The sequence below is a fragment of the Atheta coriaria genome, unplaced genomic scaffold (genome assembly GCF_025399875.1).
Source record: "Atheta coriaria isolate IRGN ID8LTWV9N9 unplaced genomic scaffold, Caltech_Dcor_3.1 hic_scaffold_7_pilon, whole genome shotgun sequence".
Lineage (NCBI taxonomy): Eukaryota > Metazoa > Arthropoda > Insecta > Coleoptera > Staphylinidae > Dalotia > Dalotia coriaria.
In genome coordinates, this window is record NW_027045449.1 from 10,698,973 (window position 1) to 10,711,345 (window position 12,373).

At 35.1% G+C, this 12,373-nt stretch overlaps 3 protein-coding genes across 3 annotated transcripts; all 3 read left to right on the plus strand.

Annotated features, from left to right (window-relative positions):
- Nucleotides 1-361: 361 nt before the first annotated feature.
- On the plus strand, nucleotides 362-3,908 carry Cds (CDP-diacylglycerol synthase). Its single transcript, XM_065306687.1, has 7 exons — nucleotides 362-823; nucleotides 1,408-1,614; nucleotides 1,673-1,849; nucleotides 1,916-2,275; nucleotides 2,339-2,491; nucleotides 2,549-2,680; nucleotides 2,738-3,908. The coding sequence occupies exons 1-7, from the start codon at nucleotides 755-757 to the stop codon at nucleotides 2,963-2,965; spliced, it is 1,326 nt and encodes a 441-aa protein (XP_065162759.1). The 5' UTR covers nucleotides 362-754; the 3' UTR covers nucleotides 2,966-3,908.
- Nucleotides 3,909-4,540: 632 nt separating this feature from the next.
- LOC135795913 (solute carrier family 35 member E2A-like) lies at nucleotides 4,541-6,662 on the plus strand. Its single transcript, XM_065307735.1, has 7 exons — nucleotides 4,541-4,818; nucleotides 4,898-5,160; nucleotides 5,232-5,367; nucleotides 5,436-5,551; nucleotides 5,611-5,797; nucleotides 5,869-6,069; nucleotides 6,252-6,662. Exons 2-7 carry the CDS (start codon nucleotides 4,929-4,931, stop codon nucleotides 6,445-6,447), a joined length of 1,068 nt encoding a protein of 355 aa, XP_065163807.1. The 5' UTR covers nucleotides 4,541-4,818; nucleotides 4,898-4,928; the 3' UTR covers nucleotides 6,448-6,662.
- A 601-nt stretch (nucleotides 6,663-7,263) lies between these two features.
- LOC135795914 (uncharacterized) lies at nucleotides 7,264-8,201 on the plus strand. Its single transcript, XM_065307736.1, has 2 exons — nucleotides 7,264-7,441; nucleotides 7,504-8,201. Exons 1-2 carry the CDS (start codon nucleotides 7,399-7,401, stop codon nucleotides 8,067-8,069), a joined length of 609 nt encoding a protein of 202 aa, XP_065163808.1. The 5' UTR covers nucleotides 7,264-7,398; the 3' UTR covers nucleotides 8,070-8,201.
- Nucleotides 8,202-12,373: the final 4,172 nt, after the last annotated feature.

The following is a 12,373-nucleotide window of genomic DNA, read 5'->3' on the forward strand; positions in this document are numbered from 1 at the left end:
CTTTAGAAGAATATCATACTGATTTATATAAGTTTAATCTCGTATTTATAGCATACCATACGTTTGTGAGTGTAGTTTTAATGAATAGACGATTAAGACGATTGAATAACCAATGATTGCTGAATAGGTGACGAAAAATCATAAAATTGCTGATTATTCATCAAAATTCTATCCGCAAACAACTTGTTTGTTAAAGATTTTAGAAGAACTTTAATATTCTTCTAAATTTAATTATCTACGCGAGAAATAATCTAAAAACTTGAAATATTTATTCCTGCGGCGAATTGACTCACGGCCAATCGACGACGGCGAAACAAACCGACGTAAACATATGTCAAATATGACAAGGTGTAGAATGTAATGATTCAATAATTTGGCAATTAAAATCCGAATGAAAGTAATTTTTGAAATGTAAGCGAGACAGAGGTAGAAACGATGTAAATAGAATCACGTGGCATGCGCACCCAAACACAAAGTGGCAACAACCGCTGCCGTAGTCCACAGTAGCCTCGCGCACGGCACAAAATTATTGATCAGTTGGTTGTTTTCGGCCGGAGTGCGCAGAGCAGAGCCACACAGTCGGAGCCCACTGTTTTGACAGTTTGCTCCAGTTTTCAGTGCGCGCATCGCACCGACGAGCATGATCAATTCAATCGCCGTTTAATCGCACACGGCTGCCTCTCACGCACTGCGAGGGTGTGTAGTGATTGCGCCAGCGAGCAACGCACTATTCCGACGGCATCGTGTATGAAAAATGTCTGAGATACGTCAGCGCACGACCAAAGACGCCAAGGAGGCGAACCCCGAATCCGCCGACAGTAATGTGAGTCTCATTCACGCTTTATTTATTTACAAGCGCGCGCTGCGTTTTAATTACACCGTAATTACTGGCACACTTGTAGCTTCATGCATTGTCACGCTGGACAATGACCAGAAGTGAATAAAATCGCGATTTTCAGCCAGTAAGCGTGACTTAAGTCGCTTTTACTACGTTTATTAAGGTGCAGTTGTAGTATTTGAACAGGTGGCGATTAGGAATGTGTCGAAATTGTAAATTTCAACCTTGATTCAAACACTACGCATGTTTTAGTAGTTAAAATGTTAATTTACGTCGCGTTGATTTGCTGTTTGATAGTACAATCATCAAACTTCCACTTATATCGTAATAAATTGATTATTCACAGTGTAAAATCTCATCGAACGCGCAAAAAATCCAATTTATTAATTCAATTAGAGAGTTCAACTTGTGCGTCGCGAAAATTTATTGATTTTTTGATGTTTCCTCATCATTCACACTGAAAAGATGTATTTATAGACTTAATGTCACACTATTATCACAAATAACTCATTTCGCAAGTTGTATTAAACGCTATCACACTAATTATTTGTACAAAACATTGTTTACAGCTTGATAGCGAAGATGACAAGCAGCACACGGATCTCTCGAAAGACATCCCGACTGGCACTGATAAAGCGCCGTCTGTGTTGGCAGCACACTTGGAATTCCTGCCGGAACGATGGAGGAATTGGGTGATTCGTGGGATTTTCAGTCTGGTGATGATCACATTCTTTGGAATTGTGATTTATGTTGGACCTATTGCACTAATGATCACTGTAAGTTGTGTTTTGATTGATTTTTTCGTTATAATGTAAATATTTATGATGTTTTTAGACTTTGGTGGTACAAGTGAAGTGTTTTGCTGAGATCATCAACATTGGGTACACTGTGTATCGCATTCATGGTCTGCCATGGTTCAGGTCACTGTCCTGGTACTTCTTGGTCACATCCAATTACTTTTTCTATGGGGAAAGTCTGATTGATTATTTTGGCGAAGCCGTAAATCGACTTGTAAGTATATTATCTTTATAATAATATAAAAAAATGGATTTTATGATGTTTTTTTTACATTTCTAGGACTTCTTGAGGGCTGTAGTTTCTTACCACAGATTTATATCCTTCTGTCTATATTGTCTTGGATTTGTCTGGTTTGTCCTGTCTTTGAAGAAACGTTACTACATGAAACAGTTCTCTCTGTTTGCGTGGACACACGTCGCGTTGCTCATCGTCGTCTTGCAGTCGTATCTCATCATTAAGAATATCTTCGAGGGTTTGGTATGGTTTATTGTACCTGTTTCGATGATTATCTGCAATGACATCATGGCGTACATGTTCGGCTTCTTCTTCGGTAAAACACCGCTTATACAATTGTCGCCGAAGAAGACCTGGGAAGGTTTTATTGGCGGTGGTATTTCCACTGTTGTTTTCGGTTTTATTGTAAGTGTTTTCTTATTGTTAAAAATGTTTTGTGATGTTGATTGATTTATTTGTTTTCTTTAGCTATCGACGTTTATGTCGGGACTTCCGTACTTTGTATGTCCGGTTGCCTATAATGAGACCATGCGCGCTATAACGATGGATTGTGAACCCAGCTCTCTATTTCAACCTGTCGAATTGACTTTACCTGCATCTGTTGCTGGAATATTTGCACTTGTAAGTAAAAATTTTATTTTTACACAGAAATATAAACTAAATAATGTTTTTTTGAAGATTGGGGCACCTACAACGTTTAACGTGGTTCCATTCGCTCTACATTCACTCTCACTGTCATTATTCAGCAGTGTTATCGGTCCGTTTGGTGGTTTCTTCGCATCCGGGTTCAAACGAGCGTTTAAAATTAAAGTACGTCTACAATACAATCATTGCTTATCATAACCACATGTTCCAATAACATTTTAGGACTTTGGCGATGTAATCCCTGGTCATGGTGGTATAATGGACCGCTTCGATTGTCAATTCCTAATGGCTACCTTCGTGAACGTCTACCTCACGAGTTTTATCCAAAACGACAGTCCGCAAAAGCTTCTCTCGCAAATCCTCTACTTGAAGCCCGATCAACAGCTCGAACTCTTCAACATGCTGCGAAGTTCGCTGCTCAATCGAGGCGTGCTCGAAATACCAAATTAAATTCGTAACGATTTAAACGTATTTAAGTAAATTAATGATACAAAGCTACGAATGATGCGGTAGGTAATATTTATCTATATATACTTTTATCGAAGGAATGTGGATCGTTCCCCTTTGTCAAAACAAACAAACATGAAACAATATAATACAGAACCATGCGGCCCGGACTTTTAGAGTGCATTAGGATAAGTATGTGGTATCCAAATAGAGAGACAAAAATATAAAATATAAATGAGTATTTACGCAGTTCTCGTAGGCCCGATCTTGACATGATTGTATTCAGTGTATTCTAGTTATGTGACATTCTCTCTTTTCGTATCTGGCTTCAATGTTCATTCGAAGTGATATGGGTCCAGCTCTATTCTCTGCTACTAGCGACTGTTAGAATCAACATTAGCTTTACTGGTTAATTGTCTACTTAATTGTTATTCAATGATGTAGTGTGTGGGGTTCAAACAAAGCGGGTTTAAGTAAATAATTGCAACGTGCACGCCGTATTTCCGTATTTGTTGCGCATACGATGAATAATTTGTTATTCATGCGAAGAGTTTTCCCGAGTATTGTACGTGTATATAAATTGATGATTATACATTGATTATTTTGTTACCTTAATTTTATGAACTATGTGATTGTTGCGTGAGAAAATGTCAATATGTTTTGCTCGACAACAAAGTATTTATGCGATCCATCATTGCACACCAAATTACCCGTTAGCTATCTATATATTTATCTAACCTGGCTCGCACGGGGAGATTATATATAATAAGTGAATGTTGTAATTTGTTGTTTACCACTAAACTTTTAAACTAAAACTATCCAAAGATCTATGTTGTAATGATATTGTACAACGCTGGGAGGACTGTGAATTGTGTGATGGTGTGTGGTAGAGAAACCGGATGCAAAGATATGACTGATTGTAAACATTAATATAAATCCAAAAGTATATTATGGTGTTTTTTATTCAAAAACATTAGTTTCTCATCATCCTGATGTATTTTTATTTTGATTTTTGACAGTGTATCAAGTAGCCATTGTCATATCATGTTTTTTTTATACTTTTACACTAATATCTTCGCTGTATTCATTTGTCATTCAAATTCTATGTACACAATCGATAGATCTTGACGAAATGTAACTATTGAAGCTTAAATGAACGTCGTAGCTGCTCTGAATGAAAAGTTATAACAAAAAGAAGTTTCATGAAACGCATCACCTCAAACGACCTCAAAATGGAGGTGCATACAAATACGCTGCATGCACTGCATTACAAAAGCTAATAAAACAGCACGAATTCTTTGATAATTTCTTTGTTGAATGATGTAATTATGTCTTGAATGCTCATGATTAGCTTCTGCAATAACAACTAAAACACATTTTGATTTTTCATCAATTTTTTTGAGTTACAGCAGAAAGAAGCAAATTTAAAACTAAATCAACATCAAAAACACATATATGAGATCATTTACATTTAGTTTTATATCCTTAAATTCTCCTTTACGCCTTTGTGTCCTGAATCCTTGCCTCAGCTGTCCATGCTATACATTTGTGTCAAATCCGGACGAACCTACGAACATAGCAACCGTGAGTGTAACAAGGATAACACTTGATGTTTCCTGGCGCGTATCGCAGTTTCACACGAATGGCGACGCGAGCGAATTCAATATGTTCCACCGCGCTGCTCATTCTTCTAATGCTCTAATGCTAAACAACGCCGTGCGCAGATAAACGCCTGCAACTCGCGACCGGTAATGTTGTGGCATTTTAGTGAAAGCAACACGCCGTGTTTGTATCAAATACGCCAGCACCATACACCAACAGACATGAATTCAAGCGGTTAACGATTGCGTACTTAGGTGACGTTCGAAGCACATTATACATTTGCCGCACTAGAAAACACTGAATTTACTTAATTATGCATGTGTTACATTGTAGGTAGACAAATTTAATTTTCACTTATTTAATAATGGACCCACCGAACAATGCGGACAGCATTCCAAGTACAAACAGTAAAGAGATTCATATTCACAAAGAGAGAAAGGAATTCGAAGTGATCAACACTCATGACAGCAGGACATCTGGATTACTCAACATTCGAGCTATAACATTTCTTTTGTTATGGTACATCTTCAGTGGATGCACGTTATTCCTCAATAAATATATTCTTACATATTTAAATGGCAATCCAACTGTGTTAGGTATGTAAAAAGCATGAAAATGGTGTAATTCTGCGCAAGAAAAGTTCAGAGGTCATAAAATTGATTTATAGGTGCATGCCAGATGCTGACAACTGCAACATGTGGATTTTTACAGCTGTATTATCCATGTGGCATGTTTAAACCTTCATCGAGACTCAATAAACCTCCTGGGTTTTATCGACATATGATTTTAGTTGGTTGTACTAGGTAAATATATTAATATCATTCCACAAAACACATATTTTATTAAAAATATTAAAATTATTGTTCCATAGGTTTTTAACAGTTGTTCTTGGTTTGGTAGCTTTAAACTATGTAGCTGTAAGTTTCACCGAAACAATTAAAAGTTCTGCTCCACTGTTCACAGTCTTAATATCTCGAATTTTATTAGGTAAATATTATTTACATCAATATTATCCACCATAACTCATTTAAACTGAAATTCTACAGGTGAACAAACAGGTCTCTTTGTCAATTTAAGCCTAGTGCCAGTAATGTCTGGCCTAGCATTATGCTCAGCGAATGAGATCAGTTTTGAGCTGCGCGGGTTCATCGCGGCCATGGCGACTAATTTGACCGAGTGCTTGCAGAATGTCTATTCCAAAATGCTCATATCCGGTGATAAATTCAAATACACGTATGTGTTATTCATATTTATTGTTGCATGCAACATATTTTGTGTTTTACTGAATGAATTTATGTTTTCAGACCGGCTGAACTTCAATTCTATACTAGTCTAGCGAGTATCGTTATTCAAATTCCGGCCACGCTGCTGCTGGTTGATATATCAGTGGCGCATCGTCTCGATGTGAAAATGTTGTTTTATTTTACCCTCAATGGGGTATTCTTCCACTTTCAGAGTATTACTGCTTATGTTTTGATGGACTATATTAGTCCTGTGACGCACAGGTAATTTTTAACTCTATACAATTGTTTGCTGTAAGAATAATTAGAATTTCTAGATAATTTCGTAAAATTTTTAATGTATGCGTGAAAATTATCTAGAAATTTGAATTATTCATGAATGGAAATGTCGTATATTCAATTTTTTTAACTTAAAGAATACTAAATTGATTTAATTTGTATTATAGTGTAGCGAATACTGCCAAACGCGCATTTCTAATCTGGCTCTCTGTGTTGATGTTCGGCAATCCAGTGACGATGCTCAGCGGCCTGGGCACGATCATCGTGATAGCCGGCGTCTTCCTCTATATCAAAGCACAACAATACGACGAGCGCATTTACTCCGCGAATCTCATCCAAAGAAGGAAAGTGCGAGCGATTTAATCGTCTCGCACTCGTAATGAAATTTCTAATGAAATTATTGATGATGGTAATTAATTTTCGTACTTGTGATATCAGTAAGTTAGCAATATTATAAATTAACGATAATTTAAAACTATAAAACTTATAAATATCAACCAAACGTGGACTAAGTGTTTTGTAAAGTTCTAAGCAAATGAAAATATCAAGTTACACACTAAAAACTCCACAATACTGTTTATGAATTGTATTTATTTACATAGTAAAGTTTCGCCCTTCCCATGGTACAGCGATGAACATCATGCCATCATTACTCATCTGACAAATGCAATGTTGCGGTGATAGGTTTTGTGGCATGACGTATTTTCGGAATATTCCGCACCGTCCAGCGCGATTGCTTTCAGCAACTACTTCAAGCAACAGTTTGGAGACTTTACATGTTATTTCATGCGGTGAAAAGTCACGCACGTCTAGAATTAACTAAAAATGATGATATTAACTTATTCCTACTAAAATAATGTGTAAGTTTAGGAGACTTACACTAATGCCGTTTTCTGTGTATTCTAGAGAATCGCTAGGGGCGTTTTCAGGTGTTATTATTGGATAGTTTACATTGCTTTGTGCAGTGTCCATTGGTGTTGGTTGATTTTGAGGATGAGAAAACATTATGTGTTAAATTTACATGTCGTGGAATGGTTTGAAATGCATAGCGATGTAGAATATTGAGAAAATGTTTGAAAAAATGATGAATGAAGTACTAGTTATTAATTTTGAATGACATTTGAATGGTTTAAACCTTTAAACATTGTTTGAGAAATTGTTGGCCGTAAGGTGGCGACCTCTCATGAAGATATTTAAACAGTGGAACTAAATTATAACCAAAGAATTTCAACTGTCAACAAATCAAGTGTGCGCCAAGTTGAAGTTCACCACTACTGAAATAATTTTCACTTCTTAATTTTGGTATAATTAAAGATGGATTTAGACACTTTTCAAATTAAGAATGAAATCGAAATCGGTAAGATGTCTACAACTTCATGACAATCCCCAACTAATATTTTAAAATAAAAAAAACAACAGGAAAAACGGTTTTTCTTCAACCTGTAACACCGCCGAAGCGCAAAATCCACATCAAATCGAAATCGAAACCAAATGGAGTACCAAAAATATCTTTGGAGAAACGAATCGCGCAGGATTTATACTATGCTAGAGAATCTCATGATCAAGAACCAAATGCAAACATTCCAGTTCATCTACGCTTGGGTGGACCAGAAAGAAAACGCCATGGATACAAGAAATATCACTTCTTGAACCAAAACAGTGTAAAACCCAGAATTAAGAAATCTGCTGATGGATACATGACACCGGAATTCCGGCAAAGAGCACAACAGAAATTAAAACTGATCAGGAAGAAACAGCAGATGTCAATCCAAAAAATGTATGTTACAGTCAAGAATGGCAAGAATAAATATCCCAGCATATATCACAGTATGAAAGCTTCTTTGGATCCAGAAGTGCAGATGGAGATTAAAGTTTTGATGGAAGATTGTATTAGAGAGGATTATAATACTAATGATGATGTGCCTCTCAGCAGTGAAGATATAACAAGCATCAGCCTGCATGATAGATTTACTGGCTATCCCTAAAGATATTGATGATAATATTTTATTATAATTTGCAAGTTTATTTCAGTTGACTCAATACTAATGTAAAATGTTGTTTTTAGACAGATTTATGTACTACCTAAGCATATATTTCTACGATTTGTATCAAAATAAGTAATAGTCTTGTTTTTTCCCTTTATGAGTTCCTCTCCACACAATTATTACTTTGTTTTGTTTTCTTTCTGTTCGAAGACCAACTGTTTTTGTGTACTTTGTAACTTACAAACCGTTACGTGGCGCCCTCTGTGTTGGCAATTGAAATGATAACTAAATATTCAAAAATTTCCAATATTCTGATGTAAAAAGACGCTTTCAGTGTTTTAATGTGTGTATACAGCCGTAAAATGACAAGGTAGTTCATTAACGTATTTTATTTTATTAGCTTTCTGACTTTTCTGTGCATTGTTTTCATTCTAGTTTTTATGATCAGCTGACTATGCAACGTTTTTTACTTACTTTTCAATTTGCACACCGTAACGTGGTGCCCTCATGCGTTGTGGTTATGCGGCCACAAAATAACAAGGTTGGTCTTCAACGTATTTTATTTACTTATCTTTCTTGCTGTTCTTTGCGCTGTTTACATTTTTTTATAAGACCCGCCGGGTTTGCACGTTTTTTACACACTTTGCAATTTGCACACCGTAACGTGGCGCCCCCTTGCGCCGGAAACTGAACTGTTTGCCAAATATGCATACATTTCGAATATTTTGAAACAAAAAACACTTTCAGCAATTCCATGTGTTTACGCAGCACGTATGCGGCCACAAAATGACAAGGTCGTTCCTCAACGTATTTTATTCATTTATCTTTCTTGCTATTCTGCGCAAGAATAAAAGATCCTTTGTTTTCACGTTTTCACACACTCAGGATATTCAAGAGAACGACGGAAATGATTTGTGATTCTCATATATCTTGTCAAAACTCGTCATTTTTCATTGGTTTCGTTCAATTTCAATATTAGATTTTTTCTAGGATGAAAATTTACATTAAAAAATTATTTCACGAAATTACATTCACTTTTTTTTATTCATAAACATTTTGTACACAATTTGTACGTTTTATATCATAAGAAACTTCCGAAGGAAATATGAAATCCACGGGGAAAATAAAGGATAATAATAAAAACGTGCCAGAGAATCGTAAATCTTCGGAGACAAGTTTATTTCTTTGCCTTTTCATATTATGATATGTTACATATATTATATTCACCTCTCTCAGCCGACGCGCCAGCCCGAAGAGAACTTTTCGGTTGTTATGTTGTTATGCTTGTTGTTTGTTATTCAATAACGAGTTATGCATAAGTTAATCGCATGTTTTTTCTGGTCGAAAGTCAACGAAATAAAACGCTTCCAGTCACTTGTCGACTTCTAACACTCCAAGAAGTTTGCGGAGTGATTAATTATGTTCTGGAGTGTATTATGACAAGATGACATGTTGTATAGAAAAGAAAGAAGTAGAAAAGTTGATTTTCGATCACCTTCATAAAAATTTTGCGTTTTTTGCGTATTTTGAGGTTAATATAGCCCTAGGGCTGTTAAAACTTATTTATTACTTTTGTAAGAACATATTAATACCTAAAACTGTATTTCTTAGTTTTTGTCGTTTAAAAAAAGTTGTTTTGCGTGTATATGGCGTCGAGACGCTACTGGAAACTTACATAACCTACAAAACACTTATTTGAATAACGTATGTGAATTACAAATGAGTTTTCTGAGAATTTTCAACGTAGGATTGTTTTAAAATAGATGAGTGATTAAATTATGTGTGAAAAATGTCCTAAAAGTGTTATTTTCAAAGTTTAATTTAATTTAATTGCTCTAAGTTCTTGTTTACTAATCGAAAACACATCAACGCACATAAAAGCTTCCAGATTTGCGATTCGTGATATTCTCTTATACACTGATGCGTTAAACAATAGGAAAGCTTTTTTACTTGCGCTTTGCTTTTCGGCAGAGGATTGGAAGCCAAATTCCATGATGAAACACATTCAAGACATCCTAGAGATAAATTCAAGGAGGCAAATGCTTTTATACAGTGTGTAACAAATTTTTTTTCAAAAAATTTCTTTAAAAAAGTGTTTTTAAACATTTTTCTTAAAAAAATTATAAATAAATATTTTTACTGATTTATTTATACGAGAATAAGAAAAAATCCTAAATTCAGGATTTTCCCAAGCGGCAAAAATTGAGGACACGCAGCAAAACTAAGAGTTGGATGAGTTTTCTTCGCCTGCGAAAAGGATAACATCACTTGGCGCTTCGCAAGTGTGTCAGCTCGATTGGGCCGGCCGGAGTCGGAGTCGCAACAAACAAAGCGGACGAAGGCGGCGGCGAGGACGACTTGGCACCATCCCAATCTGGCCATTATCCGGCGTCATCGTATTGTTTCGAAAATACGTTTGTGTTTGCGCCGGCGTTTTTTCTTTATCTTTCTGCGCCTTTGACTATCTCCTCAAGACAAACAAAAACTGGTAGACTATTATTACCGAACGGAATTAATATCCATTGATTTACTTGATAATTTTCCACGTAGCATGGAAGGTTTCAGTTGTTTAATGAAGGAAAATATTTGAATTTGATGTTTTTATTAAGTGGAAGGTTAATAAACAGAAACACAGACGAAAAAATGAGGTTTCTAATATTTATGTTAGGAATTATCAGTTTATCAGTGGAATAATTAATAAACGAACAAAATTTCCGTATTATTAAGAATTCATAACAAAAATAATTGGAAAGTTTACATTTCAATCAATTTATATTTACAAAACATTTTTTGTTTAGATTTATTGAATTATGAATCGTAGAATAACAAAACATTGGAAAAGTTTTAGAAGGTGCAAATTAAATTAGAAATTTAAGTTTCTGGATAAGGTTATGTTGCTTGGCATAACCTACAATGTTATGTACGTCATATTTTGACAGCTGATTCAAAAAATATGCATGAGTTTACGCAAATAAAGCAATAAATTACTATAAAACATAAAAATATGAAAAACAAAGCGAATACTTGCTGAGTTTAATTTTATTTGATGATATTTAGACTATAGAAGTGAGATGTGTGTTGCATATCAATTGCCAAACCATTGTTGCCTTTTTTATTCATCACGTGACAATACCAACACTATACAATTAAAAACCGATATATTTAAATCATTTAATTGTGGTTCTTGTTATGGAATGTATTAAACAAGAAAAAATGTCCACCACACAGGAAATCACCAACCAGCATCACAAAGCAATCAGAAATTACAACAATAATAAGTTTCCAAGGTAACTAAACCATAATGATTAGTAAAAAATGCCAATTACAAACAATTCCAAGCTGGAAACAAGTACGAGTACACACATGCTCCACGAGTGATTAAATCCGTGTTTTTCCACTTGTTATTATGATATTATTTAAAAATAATAATTCACACCTTTGTCGCACCTACAAATTAATTTGTTTGATATCGCCTAAATTAATTTGGTTAATATTGAACTTTGTTTGTTGTTGTGGTTCACGCCGACGAGACATCGCGAAACATCTACATCATAATCAAATTAATGCGGTTATAATTGCGGAGCGCAGCGTCGTGAAGCAATTGAAATGATAACACACTTGTATGCCTATGCTCGCACAGTTTAGTAATTTTCATTGTTATGCATGCGGCGTAATTGCGTTGACGACAGGAATTCGAGTGAGAGTCGCGATAACAGATTAGAATCATAAAATAATGAGTAATTGATTAACTCACAAGTACCACTTGGAATTCGTAATCTATTTTGCGTTATAGAGTTTAACTAAGGTTAAGGATTTTGTAGTTTTTTATAATTTGGAGAAGAAAATCACAGAGCAAAAAGTTTTTAGTTTTTTTAGATGTATTTTGTACTAATTACGTGACTATGACAACAGTAAATACATAAAATTGTATTTTTGGTTGCATACGTTGTGTTCTGAACTTATATCGCAACTCAAACATGCAATATCAGTGCAAATGCTTCGTATTTGCAAATAAACACATCTAAGCTATAAAAATTATAGAAATAATCAATGTTGTGATAGGAATTTACGATAAAATGTTGCATATAACCTAAAATTGTATTATCTTAGTCACAATTTTGGGAATCACACGTGATTGGAATGTAACTATGTAATAATTAAGAAATAATATAATAACGTACCTAAACAACAAATATAGGGTGGGTGCACCAGTGCCGCACCAGGCACCAGTAGTGCACCATTTCCACTTTCACATTAAAATATTAACGTTCTGTCGAATTTTCCGCCACTTTTTTTATATTTGA